Source organism: Rhinoderma darwinii, chromosome 1 (assembly GCF_050947455.1).
Source record: "Rhinoderma darwinii isolate aRhiDar2 chromosome 1, aRhiDar2.hap1, whole genome shotgun sequence".
NCBI lineage: Eukaryota > Metazoa > Chordata > Amphibia > Anura > Rhinodermatidae > Rhinoderma > Rhinoderma darwinii.
This window is the reverse complement of record NC_134687.1, coordinates 609,418,731-609,442,569: the sequence shown is the minus strand read 5'-3', so window position 1 is coordinate 609,442,569 and position 23,839 is coordinate 609,418,731. Positions and strand designations below refer to the sequence as shown.

General features: G+C 45.9%; 1 protein-coding gene across 3 annotated transcripts in view; it reads right to left on the bottom strand.

Moving 5' to 3' along the window:
• Window positions 1–23,839, bottom strand: part of WDR7 (WD repeat domain 7) — a 417,770-nt gene that overhangs the window by 340,027 nt on the left and 53,904 nt on the right. For all 3 annotated transcript variants that reach the window (XM_075841243.1, XM_075841247.1, XM_075841253.1), the window contains exon 14: window positions 17,638–17,852. In XM_075841243.1, the coding sequence (XP_075697358.1) occupies window positions 17,638–17,852 (215 nt within the window). The remainder of the gene's footprint in view (window positions 1–17,637; window positions 17,853–23,839) is intronic.

Genomic DNA, 23,839 nt, shown 5'->3' with positions numbered 1-23,839 from the left:
TGGCACAATGCAGTCAGGCAGGTAACGTTCTCCTGGCACTCACCAAAGCCAGACTCGTCCATCAGACTGGCAGATAGAGAAGCGTGATTCATCACTCCACAGAACACGTTTCCCCCGCTCCAGAGTCCAGTGGCGGCAGCTTTACACCACTCCATCCGACGCTTGGCATTGAGCTTGGTGATGTAAGGCTGGCATGTAGCTGCTCGGCCTCCATGCTATGAAGCTCCTGGGGCACACTTTATGTGGATCTTAATACCAGAGGTTTGTACTCTACAGTTATTGAGTCAGCAAAGCACTGGCGACTTTTCTGTACTATGCGCCTCAGCACTCGGCACCCCCGCTCTGTAACTTTACGTGGTCTGACCTTCGTGGCTGAGGTTCCTTCCACTACAATAATACCACTCACAGCTGATGGTGCCATATCTATGAGGGAAGGCATTTCACGACCTGACTTGTCACAACGGTGGCGTCCTAGTAGAGTACGTCCGCCTATGGCAAAAGTCCACACGTGGCATAAACACTGCAGATTTTTCGCAACTGGTTTCATTGCGGAAAATTCGCAGTGCAATACAGTAGCAACAGAGAGTGCATGAGATTTGAACAAAAATAAAAATCGGACAAAAAAAAGTACATAAATTGACCTGTGGTGCGTTTTTTAAATCCGCAGAAGGTCAATTTATGCTTTGGAATCGCTGCCTTTCTCCATTGAATTCAAAACCGGGAAGTAAAAACACGCAACAAATAGCAAATGTGATTTTTGCAGCGGAAAAGCTGCGATTCTACCGCAAGACTCATAATTCGGAAAAAAAAAAAAAAAAGCACTTCTGCTTTCTCTAGACTTCTCGGCGCAGCTCGGCCTCCTGGGATGACATTTCATCCCATGTGACTGCTGCAGCCTGTGATTGGCTGGAGCAGTGACTTGGGATAATACGTGATCCCTGGAAGCCGGGCTGGATGAAGAAACAGAGTTCTGGATAAGTATAAGATTTTGTAATTTTTTTCTGAGTTGCGATTTTTGCGGTGGAATAGCAGCTTTTTCGCTGCAAATATCGCAACGTTTGCAATTTGTTGTGAGTATAACCGCTCCATTAAAAAACTGCACCGCAGGTCAATTTATAAAAGCGTTGTCACCCCTTTTAACATTCCCCTTGTGTCCCTATACACTTTGACAAACCAGCTCCTAGTGTCATACGATCACAACCAGGGAATGGGAACGCCCAATTTTAAATGTATCCATACATTTCCAGGTGGAATAACTGAGGAACGGCACTACAGAGATCTAAGAAAAGAGGCTACAGAATTGTTATTTCATGCGAAATGCAAGTAATTCCTAAAACAGACGTGTCAGGAGAGGTGACAGCTCCTCTTTTACCATCTATATTGCATCTATTGTCTTATATGGGAGTAATACTCTCATCAGGATTGTTTCTACAATGTAAGGAAGGAGGTGGAATCCTCTCAATCACTTTGTGTACATGCTCAGAGGACGACTGGTGTGTGTTGTTAAGCTCTCTATTCAGTCCGATTGAGTGTATTTTCCCAGTCCGGTGTACACTCATACATAGCAAATCAATCCAAAAGGAACATCAGGACTGCAGAAGAAGCCAATCCAGACCCATGACCATAGGGCAAGAAAGATCAAGTCAATCAGAAAGACAGAACAGAGGAAAAGGTCAGCGCTGCTCTGACTCTGCTCAACGAGAGACAAGGAGGCAAAAATACCGACATCATTGCATTTCACACAGTGTCTCCGGTCATTTGTTTTTTTTAAGAATGTTCATTAGACCAAAGATTTTTTTTCTCTCCACGCGGTTTGGTGAACGCACAGAAATAACCACGCAGTGCGGTTATGTAGCGTGATTGCAGCAGAGCAAGGACCGATTTTTATTATTTTACCTTTGTAGTATTTTCACTTATTTCGATAATTAGGGTCCATTAGGCCATAAGGACTTGTGTGAAAATCTTTAGTAGCAAAAACAAACGAGAAGAAAAAAAAAAAAAATTGTACAGAAGTAGCAGAGATGAATTTGTCATGGTTTTTTTTTTGGGTATAGGAGTACCAATAGTCCTATGTGAGAAGTGTACAGAGGTAGCAGAGCTACACGTATCACCGGTTTCTTTTGTGCACAATGATAGTAACAGCATTCCCACGTAAAACTAAAAAGAGCGGACAGGTAGCAGAGCTGAATAGGTCATCTTTTTGTGCACGCCAATAGTGCTAGATGGTTGTGCAGAGTTTGTCACGTGATTCTTTTGTGCACGATGATCGTATCAGTAGTTCTACGTAAAATCAAAAATACTATACAAAGGTAACCTAGCTGAAATTGTAACGGGTTTCTTTTCTGCACAATGATAGCACCAGCAGTCCTATGTAACAACCTATAGGTACTCTATATACAGTGGTGAACTGGTCACCTCTTTCTATTGTGCACAATGATAGCACCAGCAGTCCTATGTAACAACCTATAGGTACTCTATATACAGTGGTGAACTGGTCATCTCTTACTATTGTGCACAATGATAGCATCAGTAGTCCTATGTAAAACCCAAGTATGTGCAGAGGTAGTAGAGCTGAATTTGTCATCATTGTCTTTTGAGCGCTATGATAAGCACCGGTAGCCCTACGTAAAATGATTCTCATGAAACCCTGCACGGATACATCTGAAACTCTTTGGTACTCCACTGTTTGTGAATCAAAATGACGGCTCTGTTCACACTTCATGTTGTACTATTCTGGGCGTCTAGAAGTAACAGGTGTGCTATACTAGCAAGTTATAGAATAAAAAAAAAAAAAATAAAAACACAAAAAAACAAACCCGATCCACCATGGAAGTCATGACATCAAAGTGAACAGAACCATACCCACAGTCCAATCTAAACCCACAAACAAACTCAGCTCTGCTACATCTATATAATGCCACATGCACACGATGCGTATTACATACGAAACTGCCGCACGGATTTTCCTGTTTCAGCAAAGTAAATGAGATTCCGAGTAATCTCAACTAAACGTAGCAAAATATTTCTATATTTTGACCTGCGGTGCGGATTTTAAAATCTGCAGGATGTCAATTTATCTCGCATTTCAATCTCAGAATTGTATCTGATGCGTTTATGAAAAAAAAATAAAAAATGCACCGAAATCTGCAGCATATAATCTGCATACAACTCTGCAACATGTGCTTACCGTGCCATCCCTGGGAGCCCCATAGGAATGGAGCGGTAGTGCGTATGGTCTACCACCGCTCCACTCATTTCTACAGGGCTGCCAAGCGCTATCTTCGGCAGTCCCATATAAATGGAGTGGTGACCGAGCATGCGCACTAACGCTTCATTCCCATGGAGCTCCAAGGAATAACAAGGTAAGCCCGTTCTCGTTATCGCTAGGGGGTCCCAGCGATCGGACACCCACGATCAGATATTTATGACCGATCCTGTGGATAGGCGATCAATATTGAGTATGAGAAAACCCCTTTAAGCTTCCAGTTGATAGACTTATGCCGGTCATAGACATTAAATTCTTCTCTGCAAATCCCACTGATTACAATAGGATTCGCCTACAATGTAATGTCTGTGGGGTTTTGTTGTCTATGACGTGTCCTATAGGGTGAAAAAAACAAAAAAAACAAAAACAAAACAGCAAGCTGGATATAATCTTGACCCATCCTAAGGTTAGTGGGAAGCGGCACAAATATCATAGAGGCCATGAAGAGTCCAGCGCTGACTTCTCACAGCTGGTGTCCATTTATACAGAAGGAGCCCGAATTCTGCGTTTCACCAATACATTTTTAAAATTGTATTTATATGTAAATTAACTCTATTCAGCTCATCTTGGCTATGGCGCAAAATCAATATGAGAGGTTGGCATCCAGCTTTTCCAGATGGTTGAATAACAAATCTTTCTGGTCTGCCAGTGGTAAGTGAATCTGCCATTTTGGAATCTAGGAAAGATGGGTGAGAAGTACTGTGAGAGCTGCAAAAGTGGCTATATTGGTTGTCACCCAGCCCTCCCAGACACAGACAGAATAAGGACTCGAGAGCACAATCATATAAATAACATACTGCACTCTATATGGATGTGCAAACTCCACCCCTGAGGTTCTGTGGGCTCCACCCCCTGAGGTTCTGTGGGATCCACCCCCTGAGGTTCTGTATGGTATTGAATGTTTCCATATGGAGCTCAGTAGGGTCCTGTTTTTGATCCAGATGGGTACAGTATAAAAAGGTTTCTTCCTCTGATGCACTTGTAGTTCAGGGATTAATAAAAACAAAAAGGTTTCTCGTGGATCTATATACATGGCTCCGATTTCTCAGTCTCCATTGACTTCTATGAGGGCGGGGGGGGGGGGGGGGGGAGAATTGCCACACTGTATCTGATAGACTATGGCACACGGACTGCATATAAAAACCTCTGTGCAAAAATACATCACACGGAAGTAAGGAAACCTCTATAGGATAACATTTGCGTCGTATTTCGGATCCATACGACATTGTAGTGATACATATCCACAATATGATCACGTGAATGATGCCTAACAAACTAAGGAACATTATTTTTAAAGGGGTTTCCCACCATAAAAAGTAAATGCATATTGCTAGGATTGATGAGGTTCCGACTGCCTGCCACACCCCAAATACATTTTTGGAATGACGGGGTGGCAGTGGTACTTTCGACGCTCATGGTGTACCTCAGATTCCACACAAAATCGGTGCGAAAAAATAAAATTGTGGCATGCTCCATATTATGGGGGCTTCTACGGGAGAATGTGGATGCACACAGAGCCAAAAGATAGCACACGGAGCAACGTAAGGCTCCATAAAACAGGACTGTAAGGACGCTACTTACTCCAAAACTTTTTTTTTTTTACTTTTCAAGTCTGTGATTTGGACAGGAGCACTGGTCTTTTCCGTATTTCCAGGCACAATCGGCTTTTATTCTGCAATTTGCAGGAGTTAAATTAAACGCATCAATCACAGAACGAATGAGGCTGCAGAAGATCCGCTCGTCCACGACCAATGATTCATCTCATCCACAACGGGAGCCATGCAACTGAAAAGTCCTTGCTGGCCGGGAATTCAGCCTCCACAGAAATATCCACAACCCACAATTTATAACGGAACCGATGAAAGCGGAGAAATTCATGTTATTGTAGTCCGGACCAGGGATCCTCCGCGACGTTCAGGACTCCAGGAGAGGCAAGATCATATGAGCCATTAGAGGTGGAGGTGTTGGACATGGCTATAAGCTCCGCCCAGAGCGGAGTGTTCATCTTCTGCACTTTCCATGACGCCAAATTTGTAAAATAAGTTTTACTCTGCTGTGGAAACTCCTCCCATCTGCAGTTGAACGACAGCTCTGCTGGTCCTGATCGCCTACAAGCAGATCTGTCAATCAACTGCAGAGGGGAGGGGCTAGAGCCCAAGATACTTATATGGTACAAAATGGCCCCATGAAAAACTACAACTCAGCCGGCAAAAAAAAAAAAAGCCCTCATACAGCTAAATCAATAAAAAAAATTATGGCTTTTGGAAGGCGGGGAGGAAAAAAAAAAAAAAAAGAAATTAAAACCAAAAAACGGCTGCGGCGGAAAGGGGATAAAAATGTATGGCACACCCGCAGGATATGCCATAAGTGTCTGATAGATACGGGACCTAGTGTAAAATCCCATGACAATCTGCATTTCCGCAACCCTCTTCACATGTGCGGAATTTTCTGTTTGGAAAAAAAAAAATCTGCAAAAATAAGCAGAATGCTTCTTATTCCCACGGATTCCACATGAAAAAGCCGGCGGATTTCCATAGATTGGATTTTTCATCCCAATGGGGCAACCGGAGAACACAGTGACAAAACAGGAATACGACTTTTATTCATTGAATGAATGAAGACGTTTTACTTATACAAGACTGGACAATTCCTCGAAGTCTTGGGGCCAAGTCCCAGTGATCCAGTTCTACAGGAAGATGAGAACGATCGGTAAATACCCCAGTAGTCCGGCAACTAGCCATGACCACATGGACACTTACAGGAGAACCCTATAGAACAGAAAATAATTCCTGGGGAGGGCAGGGTTAATCTCCAGCACAAAGGTTAGTTTAGGAAGAAATAGACCCAACAACTTTCCAGTGCTTACAAGGAAAAGCACGAGCTGCTGCCCTGGTCTTTCCTTCCGCCTGGTAATATGAGAATTGCAGTCGTAAATTATTAATCGGCAAGACAGGACAGGAGCTCGCAGCTCAAACTGTGCCAGTAACGGCAATGCCTGCAGGGAATTATTGTATTACCGGACCAAAATACACTTTTCTCAAAAGGTGAAAAGATAACTTCTTCATAAAAGAAAAAATGAGAAAACGGGAAAGTATCAACGTTACACCGCAACATCTTCTCAATGTCACGTGTATTATTCTACATGGACAGCAGGCTTCAGAGATACTGATGCAGCAGAGCTGAATATTCCAACTAAAAGTGAATCGGTCAGCTCTGCTGAATAATTGTAAATCTTTCATTAGAACTCTGCCTTGTGTCGTTCCTCTGTTATTCCTCCTGGAAATGTAAGAAACAATTTGACAACTGGATATTACCATATCCATTGTCAATAGAGTTTGTCATTACACAGTCACCACTGATAAGGGGAATGGTAACACCCAGTTGTCAATGCAGTCATACATTGAACAACAGAGAAACGGCACAATGTAAAGTGATCCGGCACGGATATTTCATGGGAAATGTAAGTATTTACTACAACAGACGTATCAGAAGAGATGACAAAAAGTACTCTAACCCCAAAAATAAAAAAAAAACATACATAAGCTGTTTTTGGCGCGGAAACCGCTCCCAAAAAGCTTCCAAAATCGCCTCCCATTGGTTTCAATGTGAGTCGGAGGAGTTTTATTCCTGCAAAAACGCTTGCGGGAAAAAAAGCGACATGCTCTTTCTTCCCGCGTTTCCGTCTCTGACCTCCCATTGAAATAAATGGGAGTCAGAAACTGTTTTTCGCAGCGTTTTTCGCCTGCGGCCGAACAAAAATGCACCACAAAAACCGCGGCAAAGAAAGTGCAGGCAGGGAAAATCTGCCTCAAAATTCCTGAATTAATTTTGAGGCTGATTATACCGTAAAAGGTTACGGTAAGTCCACTTGTAGCATAAACACTGTGGATTTTCTGCAACCGATTCCATTGCGGAAGATCCGCAGCGTATTACAGTAGCAGCAGAGGGGATGGGATTTGAAAAAGTCTCATCCCAAGGGTGCGTAAAAAAATCTAACAAGAAACGGTTCATAAATTGACCTGCGTTGCGTTTTATTATGCTGCGCGATCGTTGCTCTTTTGTTGCAGATTTTTCCTATTGAATTCAATGGGAAGGTAAAACCTGCAACAAATAGCAAATATTGTGATTTTTGTGGCGGAAATGCTGCGATTCCGCCACAAAATTTGAAAATACGAAAAAACACAACCTCTCTGATTCAAAATGAACTAAAAAAATTAAAAAAAAGTTAATATGAACGCCCCGGGCGTTGTCATAGCGACGCAATCCTCTGTTCTGATTGCAGATCAGCCTCTGGGAATGACGTTTCATCCCATGTGACTGCTGCAACCAATCACAAGCTGTAGCAGCCATATGGGCGGCAGTGTCATCCCGGGAGGATGGGCAGCAGCACTGAGAACAGAGGGTCGCGTCACTATGACAACGCCAGGGTGGTAAGCATTAAACTTTTTTTTTTTTTTTCTAGCACGGTTTCTGCAGCAGAGATGCCATCCGAAAATCTGCACCACAATTTGGCAGTTCTTTGGGAGGAATTCCCGGTGGCTTCCAGGGCGGATACATTGTACTATTCTGCAGCGTATCTGCCGTGTGTGCCCTTAGTTTTTTTACGAGTTTTTTGATGCGTTAACCGCTCCGCAAAACTCGCCAAAAAATGGCTGAAAACGCATCCCATTGATTTCAATGGGAGGCGGGGGCGGTTTTCTCCCGCGAGCGGGCAGAGAAAGCGTATTTTGCTGTGTTTTATGCCTGCGGCATTCAATGTCCAAACGCAGCGAAAATCGGCGTGCAGGCAGAGGAAAATCTGCCTCAAACTTCCAAACGGAATTTTGAGGCAGATTTTCCACCTGCAAAAAACTGCGTGTGAAAGTTTTTTGCAGGCGGAAAAACTGCCTCAAAATTCCGCGCGAAGATATGGCATGTCCCTTTTCTCTCCCAAGCCGGTTTTACCACTCGCGGGAGAAAACTGCCCCCGCCATTTTCGGTCGTTTTTTGGCAAGTTTTGCAGAGCGGTTTCCGCGTCAAAAAAACTCAGTGTGAACAGTAATTTTGCAGTGAAAAACTATTTCAGAGTGAGAGTCGATTCGTTTGAAAGGCTGTCAGCTACGCAATGCTCTGTGAGCTAAGTACTTCTGCAGCAGCCGCACAAATCTCACCCATTTGCTACAATGTATCAGTGGTAACGCCAGTCCTGTTTAGCTCACAGAGCCGTTAAGCCCATAGAAGAGATAGAGTTGCATCAACTTCCCAGCTGAGCGCAGGACAAGGTATATAAAAAGGATTGCAACCCGTGAATGTACAGCAAATAAATCTCAAAAATATTGAGGAATTGAAACAAAGTATATTAGAAAGTTTTAGAATTTTTCATTTTTATAGTACTCCAGCTTTATCTACATAAAACCAATAAACCCCTTTAAATGCTAAAAAAATAAAATTCAGGCTGCCTGCATTCACACCACTAGGGGGAGCTTAGTGTATAGGATTAATACATTAAAGTGGTTGACCACTACTGAACAACTGATTACCTATCCACCGGATAGGTCATCAGTATATCATCGGTGCAGGTCAGACACTCGGACTCCGCACCGTTCGGGTATGTTCACACGCCCTATTTACAGACGTAATTCAGGCGTTTTACGCCTCAAATTACGGCCGAAAAAACGTCTCCAAACCTATTTTTTTACGCGCCGCTGTCAAAAGACACCCGCCTCAAAGAAGTGCATGTCACTTCTTGGGACGTAATTGGAGCAGTTCATCATTGACTCCAATGAAAACCAGCTCCAATTACGTCCGTAAAAGACGCAGCAAAAAACGCGTGCACTTGTCAAAACGTCTGAAATTCAGGAGCTGTTTTCTCCTGAAAACACCTCCGTAATTTTGGACGTAATTGGCGTTGCCGTGTGAACATACCCTTAAGCCGATCCCGCTGCCTGCGGGCACCGCATGTTATGTCCCATTATGCATTATCCGGTGGATAGGTCATAATGGGACAACCCCTGTAAACTTGGTATATTCTCAGAATCACAAAGGATCACTCTCCCACAGGATAGGTGAGAATTGTCTGTTCGCTGGGCACCACTGGGCCCCCCACCGATCGCGAGACCGGTGGTCGAGAGCTTGAATGGAGTGGCGATTGAGCAGGCGCGGTTTATGAGAATGACGGAAACAGAGAAGCGATGTACTCGACTTCTTTTAGTCATTCCCATAGATTTTAAATGGAGCGACAGCACACATGCTCAACCGCAGCTCTATTCAATGTCCTACTGAGGTCGAGCAGTGAGGAGGAACAGTGGATTCGTGATCCCCGTTCTAACTATCTGTGGGGGTCCCAAGGATGAGAAAATGATCACCTATCCTGTGGATAGGGGATAATTTTGGATTCTGTTAGAACTCTTTCAAAACAGCAGCGACAGCCACATTCACTTGTAAGTGCTTCCTCAGGACGCAGATACAAATGAACACTATAGGCTGCAGGCCACGTTAGGCCTGCAGCCTATAAGGCGCTGGGAAGACTCCCTGTGCAGGCTGGCGTGATGACGTCACATCAAGCCGGTCTGCGCATGCGTCCCGCCCGAGAGGCAGTGTAGCGCTCCGTCCATCGGGAGCGGGGCAAGGCAAGTACAATCTTTTTTTTTTTTTTTGAGGGGGCTGTGTGGTCATATACAGGGGGAGGGGGGATTGCAGTGTGACAGTATATGCAAGGGGACGGGAGGGGGGGGCTGCAGTGTGGCAGAGGGCGGGGCTCCATCGGCATGGGGTCTGCGCGGCGCCATCGGCAGGGGGTCGGGAAGGGGGGGGGGCTGCAGTATATGCAAGGGGACGGGAGGGGGGCTGCAGTGCGGCAGTATATGCAAGGGGACGGGAGGGAGGGGGGCTGCAGTGCGGCAGTATATGCAAGGGGACGGGAGGGAGGGGGACTGCAGTGCGGCAGTATATGCAAGGGGAGGGGGGGGCTGCAGTGTGGCAGTATATCCAAGGGGACGGGAAGGGGGGGCTGCAGTGTGGCAGTATATCCAAGGGGACGGGAGGGGGGGCTGCAGTGTGGCAATATCCAAGGGGACGGGAAGGGGGGGCTGCAGTGTGGCAGTATATGCAAGGGGACGGGAGGGGGAAGGCTGCAGTGCGGCAGTATATGCAAGGGGACGGGAGGGAGGGGGGCTGCAGTGCGGCAGTATATGCAAGGGGACGGGAGGGAGGGGGCTGCAGTGCGGCAGTATATGCAAGGGGAGGGGGGGGCTGCAGTGTGGCAGTATATCCAAGGGGACGGGAAGGGGGGGCTGCAGTGTGGCAGTATATGCAAGGGGGGGGGCTGCAGTGTGGCAGTATATCCAAGGGGACGGGAAGGGGGGGCTGCAGTGTGGCAGTATATCCAAGGGGACGGGAAGGGGGGGCTGCAGTGTGGCAGTATATGCAAGGGGACGGGAGGGGGAAGGCTGCAGTGCGGCAGTATATGCAAGGGGACGGGAGGGAGGGGGGCTGCAGTGCGGCAGTATATGCAAGGGGACGGGAGGGAGGGGGCTGCAGTGCGGCAGTATATGCAAGGGGAGGGGGGGGGCTGCAGTGTGGCAGTATATCCAAGGGGACGGGAAGGGGGGGCTGCAGTGTGGCAGTATATCCAAGGGGACGGGAAGGGGGGGCTGCAGTGTGGCAGTATATCCAAGGGGACGGGAAGGGGGGGCTGCAGTGTGGCAGTATATGCAAGGGGACGGGAGGGGGAAGGCTGCAGTGCGGCAGTATATGCAAGGGGACGGGAGGGAGGGGGGCTGCAGTGCGGCAGTATATGGAAGGGGACGGGAGGGAGGGGGCTGCAGTGCGGCAGTATATGCAAGGGGACGGGAGGGGGGCTGCAGTGTGGCGGGCCTCCATCGGCAGGGGGTCTGCGCGGCGCCATCGGCAGGGGTAGGGAAGGGGGGGCTGCAGTGTGGCAGTATATGCAAGGGGACGGGAAGGAGGGGGGCTGCAGTGCGGCAGTATATGCAAGGGGACGGCTGCAGTGTGGCAGGGGGCGGGGCTCTATCGGCAGGGGGTCTGCGCGGCGCCATCGGCAGGGGTCGGGAAGGGGGGGCTGCAGTGTGGCAGTATATGCAAGGGGACGAGAGGGGGGCTGCAGTGTGGCAGTATATGCAAGGGGACGGGAGGGAGGGGGGCTGCAGTGCGGCAGTATATGCAAGGGGACGGGAGGGGGGGGCTGCAGTGTGGCAGGGGGCGGGGCTCCATCGGCAGGGGTTGGGAAGGGGGGGCTGCAGTGTGGCAGTATATGCAAGGGGACGGGAGGGGGGCTGCAGTGCGGCAGTATATGCAAGGGGACGGGAGGGGGAAGGCTGCAGTGCGGCAGTATATGCAAGGGGACGGGAGGCGGAGGCTGCAGTGCGGCAGTATATGCAAGGGGACGGGAGGGGGGGCTGCAGTGCGGCAGTATATGCAAGGAGACGGGAGGGGGGGCTGCAGTGCGGCAGTATATGCAAGGGGACGGGAGGGAGGGGGGCTGCAGTGCGGCAGTATATGCAAGGGGATGGGAGGAGGGGGGCTGCAGTGCGGCAGTATATGCAAGGGGACGGGAGGGAGGGGGGCTGCAGTGCGGCAGTATATGCAAGGGGATGGGAGGAGGGGGGCTGCAGTGCGGCAGTATATGCAAGGGGACGGGAGGGGGGGGGGGCTGCAGTGCGGCAGTATATGCAAGGGGACGGGAGGGAGGGGGGCTGCAGTGCGGCAGTATATGCAAGGGGACGGGAGGGAGGGGGGCGGCAGTGTGGCAGGGGGCGGGGTACCATCGGCAGGGAGCCTGCGCTGCGCCATCGACAGGGGGTCTGCGCGGTATAATGAGAGATTCTTTCATTGATGTATATAATTGGTGTTTATAACCGTCTATTTTACTGCTGGACTTGTAATATTATAGTATTTAAAAAAGTAATTAAAACTAATTTAAAATAAGTTTTCTTCTTCGCTTATTTAGTCGCTATATTAGTGTTTACTGGGGGTATTACATTTGGTTATCAGATCGCCCACCATTGATAGAGAATTGCCCTGCTCCCTAACTGCCCCGCACAGGAGCGGCCAAGACTTAGAGGGAACATAGGTGGTCGGTGCCGGAAACAGAAGGCTCCAGTCACCGTAAATGGCCCGTGCTGCATTTCTGCAAGTTATACGGAGCAGAGCTGCAGTAACCCAGCAAAGCCGCTATACATTGTACAGAGCCATCTGTTTCCAGCAGCGACCACTTCATAGCTTCCATCGCCCAAAGGCAGCCGAAACAGGTGATTGGTGCGGGTTCTGGGTGTCGGACCGCCACCGATCATATACTGATGACCTATCCTGTGGACAGGTCATCAGAATGAAAAACAGCCCCAACCTGGACAGCCCCTTTAACTCTACTCAGTGAGGCTGCACCCACAATATCACATCCGTACAGGGGATTTGGATCTCTTCCAGAAAAATGGAGCTCCTACCCTTAAAAAAAATATATAAAATCAAGAAATTAATCAGCACAGAATTTTTGACCTATAAAATGACGTGCTGTTAAACGTTCGACATTCACCTACTTAGTTGTGTTTAGAAACGTCCACATGCTGCACCATGTTCACCTGCAGTTCTGTGCAACACTGCAGATGAGGCACTGCAATACCGCCAATGGCCAACTCAACTCTGCTACATAGGTCTCAAGATTTGCAATGGCCAAACATAACATAATAGCACTTTGCAGAACAATCATCACCTACAATAATAAACATGTGGGTGTGAAAAATGAGTACCCAGTTATCTTGATGTGAAGTTTTCTAAAGGAGAGGAATTATTCCCCCCCCCCCCCCCAACTCATTCTGAGATGCTGCCGTTTCTTTGCGGGAGGGCAGTGAGAAAACTTGCTAATGATTTCATCAGCATACATTTTTCATAAAGTGATTATCTCCCTGGCAGATTCATCGTCTTAAGCTTTCTCTCCTCTGTAATTGTATTCCTACGAAGCCAGGCTACAATTACCGCGGCGTGTATTCACAAACAATGCAGGAGGAATGGTGTTACGTCAGGTCCCCTGCTATTATCCCTATCAGGAATATAGCAACTGGAACAAGCGACAAGTGGTAGAACGGTTACGTGACCAACATAAAGTACGTCCAGGAGATGTAATTACTGCTCATGAATAGGTCACCTTATTATGTAGAACGAGATGTGCCATCAGTGGGAGAAGGGGGGGTAATTAAAGGGGACCTGACATGCCTGTTTTAGTAAATAATTGTACTCCCATGAAATAACAATTCTGGAGATTCCTTAAATCTCTATGTTGTGCCGTTCCTCTGTTATTCCTGCTAAAAATGTATAAATAAATTGACAACTGGGTGTTACCAGTTGGGGGTGTGTCCCTACGCAGTCTGACACTGTCCAATCAGAGCTGACAGAGTAAGACTGTGTAGGGACACGCCTCTGACAAATTAATAAATTGACATCTGGGTGTTACCATTCTCAGACATTTCTAGGAGGAATAAAACAGAGGAACGGGACAATACAGAGTTCTAAGTAAATATAAAAGGGGTTATTCACTTTGGCCAATCCCTTTTTGATAGACAGGTCCTCCGATGAGAAGCTGATCATAGCGTGCCCCTTTGCCAGCACCCCCGGTTATCAGCTGTAATCTGTTGGGGGACCGTGCAACAAATGTTGACTTTACCTGAAGCACCACCAGAATAAAATATTACACAGTGCCCACTGAAATCAAAGGGGCCGTGCATGTAATGTATGGACACATGTCGGGTCCCTAGAGAGGGAGACACTATTTGAAGCTGCTCTCCACTCTGGATAATAGATGAGGGTCCCGCATTGTGGCTCTTCCTTTATCGACTTGGAGTTACCGAAGAAATTGTGTTTGTTTTTTTTTAAACCAGACAACCAATATAACTTTATCTTTCCAGTAGATGGGGGAGTAGTCATCTGTTGGACACCGATAATAATTCAGCAGGTCTAACCTATGGCAGCCAACCTCAAAATGTGCAGCCAAAGCAGCTGCTACAGGGCCCCAAGGCTGATCGCCGCGGGTCTGGATTCTGAAAACCCTGGTAAACACCAGTGAAGGAAAATCCGATTCGGCTAAAAAGTTATTTTGCAACACCCCCTGAAGGACTTCCGTGTTATTACATGCCGACCATTCAAATAAATGGACAATCATGTAACACATGGTACATCCTGGATTATGTCCATATGCCCTAACTGTACATATGGACTGAATGCCTTCATGAGATAAAAGCAGAAACCCCCTTTAAAATGGATTGTGCCATGGATTACAGAATGGACGCCATAAGAGGTAAACAAAAAAAATAAAATAATTTTCATGGTTGTTTTGCATCAGTGAGTCTCAAAATTTAAATCCATATCCCGGGGCTACTCCTGGAGCAGAATAACCGGCCAGAGCGATCTGATAAGGAATTACGCTCCTAGAGGGAACTTAGCTGGCGCCATCTACAGGGATGGTGTGGGGAGGGTCTGGTGCCATTTACAGGGTGGATGGTGCTATCTATAGGATGGGTGACGATATGTGCAGGGGGTGGCATTATCTACAAAGGGGATAGGGAAATGTCTAGGTCTCCCTCTAGGAGGGGAATCCCCAGCAAGAGCGATCTGACCGGGGATTCCACTCCTAGAGGGAGTTTAAGTGGCATTACCTACAGGGGGGTTTGCGCTATCTACAGGTGATTGTGTGTGGAACCATCAACAGTGTGGGGGGGGGGGGGGGGGTGTATTCCAGGGCTCTTAAAGCCCTGGCAGATATCTGTGCAGCTCGGCTTACAATGAAGCAGCACTGCACTCATTAAACCCTGTTCCAGGCTGCCAACGTTTATATACGTGACAACTGAACGGGGTATCGGAAGTTGGAACGTATATAGTCGTATGGTAGTCGTAAAGGGGGTTAAAGGAAAACCACTGAAAGTGAAGTGAATAACATTGCTTATCTTGTTACAATGGTGATTGACAAGGGGGGGGGATATTACTCAGCAAATGCACAGTCCGTTCCTGAATCTGATGTTGGAAGCAGAAAAATGGGTGAGTGTATGGAACAGAGCGACTGTGACAAGAGCCAAATTGTGATGGCCAGACGACTGGGTCAGAGAATCTGCAAAACAGCAGGTCTTGTGGGTGCTCCCGGTATGTAGTGATGAGAACCCACCAAAAATGGTCCAAGGAAGGACAACCGGTGAACTGGCGACAGGGTCATCTTCATAACCTGGAATGCGGTGTAAAAACTGATTTTTGCACAGTATAGTAGAATGTGGAATAAAGTGTGCACCCAACCTCTATCAAATCTTGGTGCTTTTGGACTTTTATCTGTTTTATCATAATATATAACTACAGATGTCAGGCTGGCCGAGGACTCCCCTCCGAGAACATCGATTTTCCGGGAGACTAAATAGTTGATCGCCAGAGCGGCTCCTATCTATAAGGGTTTGTCTCTAAACACCGAGCATGTACAGCTAGCTCTTCAACAAACCTAAAACACAAAGACCCCTTTATTCTTAGTTATGAGTGGGGCTCCCGGCAGTCAAACAAATAACAGAAGTATGAGATATCAACCGGACCTCCAGTTGGGACAACCCCACCACAGGTCCCACTTCTCTAAACCATCATTTTTTACCAAAATTGCTGCATGTGGTCACCGATTGACTGCTGAAGGTGAAATGTAGTATTACACAGCCCTCACTCAAATAAAAGAAGGACCATGTAAATAACAGCCCCCCCCCCCCCCTAAGTGTGACAGAGAGAACATATCCTCTGAGTGGTAAGAGGTATAAAAACATGAAGAAAAGTTCCTGTATCCCTCCCCCCCCCCCCTCCTGAGGTCACTGAATACTGTACAGGGGGAGAGATGACAGTAATAGACTGGAATCTTTCTTTCTGCTCTCACGTGCAGCTTCCTCTCCCCCCTCCCCCTTACAGAGATACAGAACCAGGATGTGAAATTTTTCAAGCTGCTCCCGAATTCAAACAAGTGCTGCACTCCAAATTTTGCACATTTGAAAACTACGAGTTTGTTTTAAAATTACAACAAAATCTAAGATTTGTATTTCCTTCTATTGTAGTTGGGGCAAGCATTTAAAGAGGCTCTGTCACCAGATTATAAGTGCCCTATTTCCTACATAATCTGATCGGCGCTGTAATGTAGATAACAGCAGTGGTGCTTATTTTGAAAAACGATCGTTTTTGAGCAAGTTATGAGCAATATTAGATTTATGCTAATGAGTTTCTTAAAGACCAACTGGACGTGTTTTTACTTTTGACCAAGTGGGTGTTGTACAGAGGAGTGTATGAGGCTGACCAATCAGTGACCAATCAGCGTCATACACTTCTCATTGTTCCAGCCCAGCTTCTTTCACTGCACAATCACACTGTGCTGTGGATCATGCTGGGCTGGAACAATGAGAAGTGTATGACGCTGACTGGTCACTGATTGGTCAGCGTCATACACTCCTCTGTACAACACCCACTTGGTAAAAAGTAAAAACACGCCCAGTTGGTCTTTAAGAAACTCATTAGCGTAAATCTAATATTGCTCATAACTTGCTCAAAAATGATCGTTTTTCAAAATAAGCACCACTGCTGTTATCTACATTACAGCGCCGATCAGATTATGTAGGAAATAGGGCACTTATAATCTGGTGACAGAGCCTCTTTAAAGTCATGGCGTATTATATATGTTCTTGGCAGTGAAAAGGGCAATATCAAAACAACTTTCCATATGAATTATTAGGGCATATAGTTATAGCATATAGATATAGATCAGACAATATAGACGATTTTCTGCTTGGTAACTCATTTCTTTGAGCGGGCGCAGAGAGCTGCTAAACAGCAGCAGCATATGCTCTGGTAGACCCATTCAGTCTATGTATTACATGAATGGCTATACATTTGAATAGTAGCATGTAATACTACATTTCCCCTGTAGTGGTCACTGCAATTGAAGTGAGCAGCCAAAAACAACTTCCTTCAACAAAATCAGCTGCTTGCCGCAGGTCTCGTCAGTCGTGGGTTGTCTGTGATGAGAAGTCCAGGATTAGAAAAACATGGCGGCTTTCTTCTAAAAACAGCCCTTTACCTGTCCATGGGTTGGATTTGGTACTGCTTTTCAGCTCCATTGAAGTGAATGGCGCTGAGCTGCAATATCACGCACAGCCTGTGGACAGGTGTGGCACGGTTTTTGAAGAAAGCCGCCATGTTTTTCTAATACTGGACAACCTCTTTAAATATGGCTTTCCATAGGAGATACATATCGGTCGAATGTTAGGTCAGTAGACCGCTATTTCTCCTGAGATAATATGCATTGTCTACAGGCTGGAGCTCTATGTTGCAGCAAAACTTTTAAACATAGAATAGACGAAGTACTGAGCAGGAGGACTTACCTTATCTGATGATTCAGAGGCCAGAAGGTTGGTGGCGAGGGTTTGGAGCTTGTGATGTGCTACAGTCTTTAGAGCTGCCAGGCTTCGTCTGGTCATGGCTTGCTTTAAGTTCACGGCTGACTGACTGAGCGCGTCGACCGCGGCAGGAACAGCTTCGTCGCATGCGTTGAGTATCTCCACAGCTGTGATGCCCATCACACAACGATCCAGCGCACCTTCACAAGCACAAAAAACGCTGTCAGTGTACACAGCCATAGGACAATTACAATGTATTATCTTAAAGGCATCGTATGGTTACCCTCAGTTAAAGGAGGAACCCGCTCAAGAACACTGCAGGAAAATTAGGAAATAATAGAAGACCAGTCACTATACTAGTCGTCTATATGGGAGAGTTGACATTGCAGCGTCTTCATTTTTTAGAGCTGATTGGATGGGAAGGGTGTCCACAATAGTAGGAACACTCCCAGCAGCCTATTTGAGTAGGACCCCCAATATTTGAAATAATGTCATAAAAAATACTGAAACCAGTTCCAAATGCGAGGCCTAAAAAATAAGTCACGTAAATGATCTAGGCAATTAATGCAGTATTTTTCAATTTGTAGTAAAAAAAATAAAATAAAAAGAAATGTATGTGTTTTAAGCCTAGTTTATGGATTGAGACGGCGGAACATGACTCCGGATGAGAATTATGTCATGCACCGCCTCCTTAGTCCCTGCCCAAGGTTTAAAGGGGATGTCTTATCCCGATAACCTCTTTCCATATGCTCTATTGGGGCGCTATACAATACAGTGATGACATGAAAAACAATAATAATTCAAATCTGTCCACCATCATAGGACTTTTTTTTTCTAATTGCTCCAATGATTTTAAAATAAAAACTAAGCTACTTAGCGATAGCCCTTGTTTAAAAATGTCCTATTATTTTTATATTACTGCTCCTATACAGAACTATGCATCTCCATGGTAACAGACTACAAAAAACCCTGTGTAGTCTGATACTGCAGTCTTATTCTATCCCTACTGTAACCTACATACATTCGGTAAGTTAGCAAGTAGGGAACAGATAAAATGGAGCATGACTGCAGGATCAGACTGCACAGAGTTTGTATGTTACCACAGAAACACACAGCTCTGCATAGGCGCTGTAGAAACCAAACGAGAGGAAGTTTTTATTACAAAGTAGCCTAATTTTTTAACATTTTTGGACAGTAAAAAAAAATAAAAAATGGCTGCATAGTCAGATGCACTGGCTGCCCTTCCGATAATTGTTTACATGCAGGCAGCATGTGACCGCTGCAGCCAATCATGCTGCCTGCATGTAAGCAATCACCGGGAGGGCCGCTGGAGCATCAGCACTTCTTTACCAGGAAAAGTGATCGGTCAATACAGGCTTTTTTTTAAATTTTAGGACATTTGCAGTTGCAAACAAAATTTTAAGAGCCCGGGTATCCCCTTTAACCTTTACCCTGCCAAGGATGTATTTCATATGCACTGGCAGGGAAAGAATTGAGTAGCCAATGCCGTATTGGATATGTCCCTGCTACAAATGGCTTTAGCATCGACTGGATCGCGGCTAGTGACTGATGAGGAGAAGGAGCTTGAATGGGGTGGTGGTCTAGCATTCGCACTGCCATTCCATTAAAAGTCTATGGCACTGCCGGAAGCAGCAGAGTATATTGATCATCTGTATCAGTCAGCCCTTTGGACTATTAATGAAGCAGCAGCGTGTATACTTGCTGCCACCTCATTCAAACCCCTTCTCATCTACAGAGGGCATTGTGACTGGTGCCATCTACAGAGGGCATTGTGACTGGTGCCATCTACAGGGGGCATTGTGACTGGTGCCATCTACAGGGGGCATTGTGACTGGTGCCATCTACAGGGGGCATTGTGACTGGTGCCACCTACAGGGGGCATTGTGACTGGTGCCACCTACAGGGGGCATTGTGACTGGTGCCACCTACAGGGGGCATTGTGACTGGTGCCACCTACAGGGGGCATTGTGACTGGTGCCATCTACAGGGGGCATTGTGACTGGTGCCACCTACAGGGGGCATTGTGACTGGTGCCACCTACAGGGGGCATTGTGACTGGTGCCATCTACAGGGGGCATTGTGACTGGTGCCATCTACAGGGGGCATTGTGACTGGTGCCATCCACAGGGGGCATTGTGACTGGTGCCATCTACAGGGGGCATTATCTACAAAGGGCATTGCAACTGGTACTATCTAAAGGGGGTATTGTAACTGGCACTATCTATAGGGGGCATTGTGACTGGCGTTCTCTACAGGGGGCATAGTTTGTGTGGTGTTTTACTTTACAGTGTTTAACACAATTTAATTCAGGGGCGCAGTGTATAGTACGATTGTATTCAGGGGCAGAGTGTATGGTACGATTATATTTAGAAGCATAGCGTGTGGCACTATGAGAATTTTATCTTCGTTTATAGGTGCGGACATGTAGGAAAAGTGAGGAGCCAGAGACATCTGAGCTGCAAACAGCAGAAATGGGCAATGCCCGGGAGAAGTCATCATAGAGGTCTGGAGCGGATGGAGAAGAAAAGAGAAGGAACGAAAAAGTATCTGAGACTTCACCTGTGAGTCACTCAATGTAAAAGGGGTTAAACAACAGAGACTGGTTCTTTAAGGTTATATTCACACAGCAGATTTTTTTTTTTCCCCGGAAGCCACTAACAATATAAAGCTCCTGACCGCTTTAGTGTCTCAAAGTATTCAGCTTTTTCTCTTCTGTATAGCTCATTTTGCTTTTACAGCAAATTCCAAACCGTGCCAGATCTGTGGCCGCCTAAACTGAAATCCGCAAATATATACGGTACAGCGTCTTCAGAGTTTGGGGGGGACGGACCCAGAATTGAAAAAGTGCCTGGGGCCCAGGGTACCCTTAATTCACCCCTGGGTGACGAGTAATGGGGGTCTCAGCGGTGGGGACCCTAGCAATCGTACATTTATTATGCTTTTAGTAATCAGCTCTGCGAATACATAATTTTAGAAAAGCGCTCTAATGATCGGAGACCCAATCTAGGACTATGGAACAATTTTTTTTTATAAATTTTTTAAAATCCACCTCTAACGCTTTACCTTTACAGGAATTCAGACTGCATCATCCTTTTAAGTCATTTTCCGATAAGGAATCTCTTTAAAGATGATCGGCTTTTGCCTTTTTGTTTACAGCTGTCTGTGAGAGAACCTGCGCTTGCTTCGCTCTAAACTCTGATCCCTGCATCCTTTGCAGTCGAGCCAGGACGTATCCTCAACCCCTCAACAGCGAGGAGCGACTAAGCTGGTTTGAGAAAATCGTTGCTGTAATTGGCTCTGGATGTATCAATAGTGGAATAACCACTAAAGCTGCAGGCTCTCTCGCTGCCCCTCATTCTATCAGAGAAACCCGCGGGGGGCATTACCTAATTTAATTTTGATTGCAAGACAATCCAAAGACACACATTGAAGTGTATCTTAGATCCCCTGTAGGTTCCTGATCAACCTTCAAAGAAATGGAACACAAAGCGATGTGATAGCAAGATCCACAGGTTTATTAAAAAGGAGAACTCTTACAAGACCCTTTTATTTACCGGAGATACTGGGAGGCAGTAGAAAAATGGCTGCTGTAGTTTAAAGGGGTCATCTGCTTTATACACCCCTCACCCGAATGTACTTCTGGTGCATATAGAAGAAAACAGGGTTCTCCAAATTGAAACCCACCTCTATTATATCAGCACACAAAGCTGCTATCAGATAACAGCAGCTCCTTGTGCTCATCTGCATCGATCGCAGTTAGCGGAGGTCATGCAACAGCTGGAAAAGGGCCGCTTATTATTTATAGCGTCCGGTCAGCAGATGGGCATATCACGAGATAAAGGTGAGTATAAAGAAAAATGCGGAAGATACTGTTGTGCCTACTATGGAAACATGGAGGTCCCTTGTAACCACTAAAAAAATATGAATGGGATAGTCCTTGCGGTGACTAGTAAAGATAAGGGGGAAAGCCCTGCTCTGACTAGTATGTGAACCAGAGTTCCTGCTGTGACTAGTGGCCGAAAAGGGCACTACTCTGACTTGCTAGGACTTCTAAAGGGGGCCCAGCTGGGATTAACGGGGTGGAAGGGAGGGCAAGAAATCTCAAGTGACACGTAAGGACATTTGTTGGCCCCAATCTGAAAAATTGAAAGACGTAAAAAAGCCAACAAGTAAGAGAAGTAAAATATTTTGTTTATTACCCTCTCACCTTTTTAATCCAATCTGAAATGTGCACATCAAACGCTTCTCCGACGAGCTGTTTGAACTCAGACATACAGTGCTAAACCTATGATTTTGTCCAGGTCTGCACTTAAAGGAACGCTGAACGCAGAAAATTCACAAAAAGTATAAAAATAAAAATAAACTATTCCAGCAATTTCTCTAAATATCCTCTTTTTCCTTTGATCCTTTTTTATTTTTTTATTTTTTACAAGTAATACTGATAAACATATAAAAAATTCTACAAGTGTACCAGGAAATCAGCCATTTCCCCTCCTTCATATCGTGTCTGGCTGTGAAACCACTGGCTGCAGCAGGAGCCTCCCCACTCTGCCCTGTCTGCAGTAAAACATACAGTTCCCACCTCTTTGCTAAGCCTAACCACTTAGTTGCTCATCAGCTGAAAATGGAACAGATCAGTAGGAAACTAACCCCTGTGTTCTCTGCAGGAGTTCTACAAGACTGTTTGCCAGTCTGCAGAATCTACTGCAAGTTCCTGAAACAAACAGTGTGAGCAAGCTTATCTACTGTGCATTTCTATCATTTATTTCTTTGGTTTAGAGGTCCTTCAACCCCTTCCCGCTTTGGCCACTTTTGACCTTCCTGACTGAGCCTCATTTTTAAAATCTGACATGTTTAAATTTATTTGGAAATAACTTCGGAATGCTTTTACCTATCCAAGCGATTCTGAGATTGTTTTCTCGTGACACATTGGACTTTAGGTTACTGTTAAAATTTGCTCGGTACATTTAGTATTTAATTGTAAAAAACACCAAAACTTAAGTGGAAAAATTAAAAAATTAGCATTTTCTAAATTTAAATGTATCTGCTTGTAAGTTAGGCAGTTATACCACAATTAATACCCCCCATATGTCTACTTTAGTTTGGCATAGTTTTTTTGAACATCCTTTTATTTTTGTAGGACGTTACACGGCTTAGAACTTTAGAAGCAATATCTCACATTTTCAAGAAAATTTTCAAAAGGCAATTTTTTCAGGGACCAGTTCAGTTGTGAAGTGGCTTTTAGGGCCTTATATATTAGAAACCCCCAATAAGTCACCACATTTTAAAAACTTCACGCCTCAAAGTATTCAAAACGGCATCCGATCGCTGCATCTAAGGGGTTAATGGCAGGGATCGGAGCTAGCTCAAGTTCCTGCCATTACAGGTGGACGTCAGCTGTAACATACAGCTGACATCCACCGCTGATGACGTTGGCTCATCTCCTGAGCAAGCGCCATTTTGCCGGCGGCTACAGAAGCCTTTCAGGCTCCGCCTCCGGGCGGGGGCTGAAAGTTTTCGGTGCTAGGCAGACCGGGAGGCCACTATTAGGCCTCCGGTTGCCATTGCAGCCACCGACAACACCCTGACGATTTCATTACTGGGGTGTCGATGAGCTGCAAACACCTTAAATGCAGCGATCGCTTTTGACCGCTTCATTTAAGGGGTTAATGGCGGGGATCAAAGCTAACTTTCATATAGGAGACGTGGCAAGTCGGACATTTTTATAAGTAATAGAAGGATGGATTGAGTCTGCAGAGTAGGAGCCTCTCTATACAACAAAAGGGGGGGGGGAAAGAGTCGAAACATTCTCAAAGCAATGAGTATTTAAAAGGGTTTTCTAGGAATACACATTGATGCTTATCCTTAGGATAGGCCATCAATGTGTGATTGGTGGGGGTTCGACCATCAAGACCCACACTGATCAGCAAAACGAAGGACCCCCTGTAATGTTTTTGCAGACATCTATACACTTCACTGAAGCATCAGGCACAGCCAATTAAAGGATTTTCCTGGAAAACCCCAGTCCTTATGCCCTATTCAGGATGCCATAGAGGGGGGCTAAAAAGACCTATTACCACTCAGCAAGACTCATTGCGACCACGTTCCCCAGCTATTACCAGTGGGCTTTGTTTAGAGACAGGGTTGTCCTGACGGGCCAACCCAA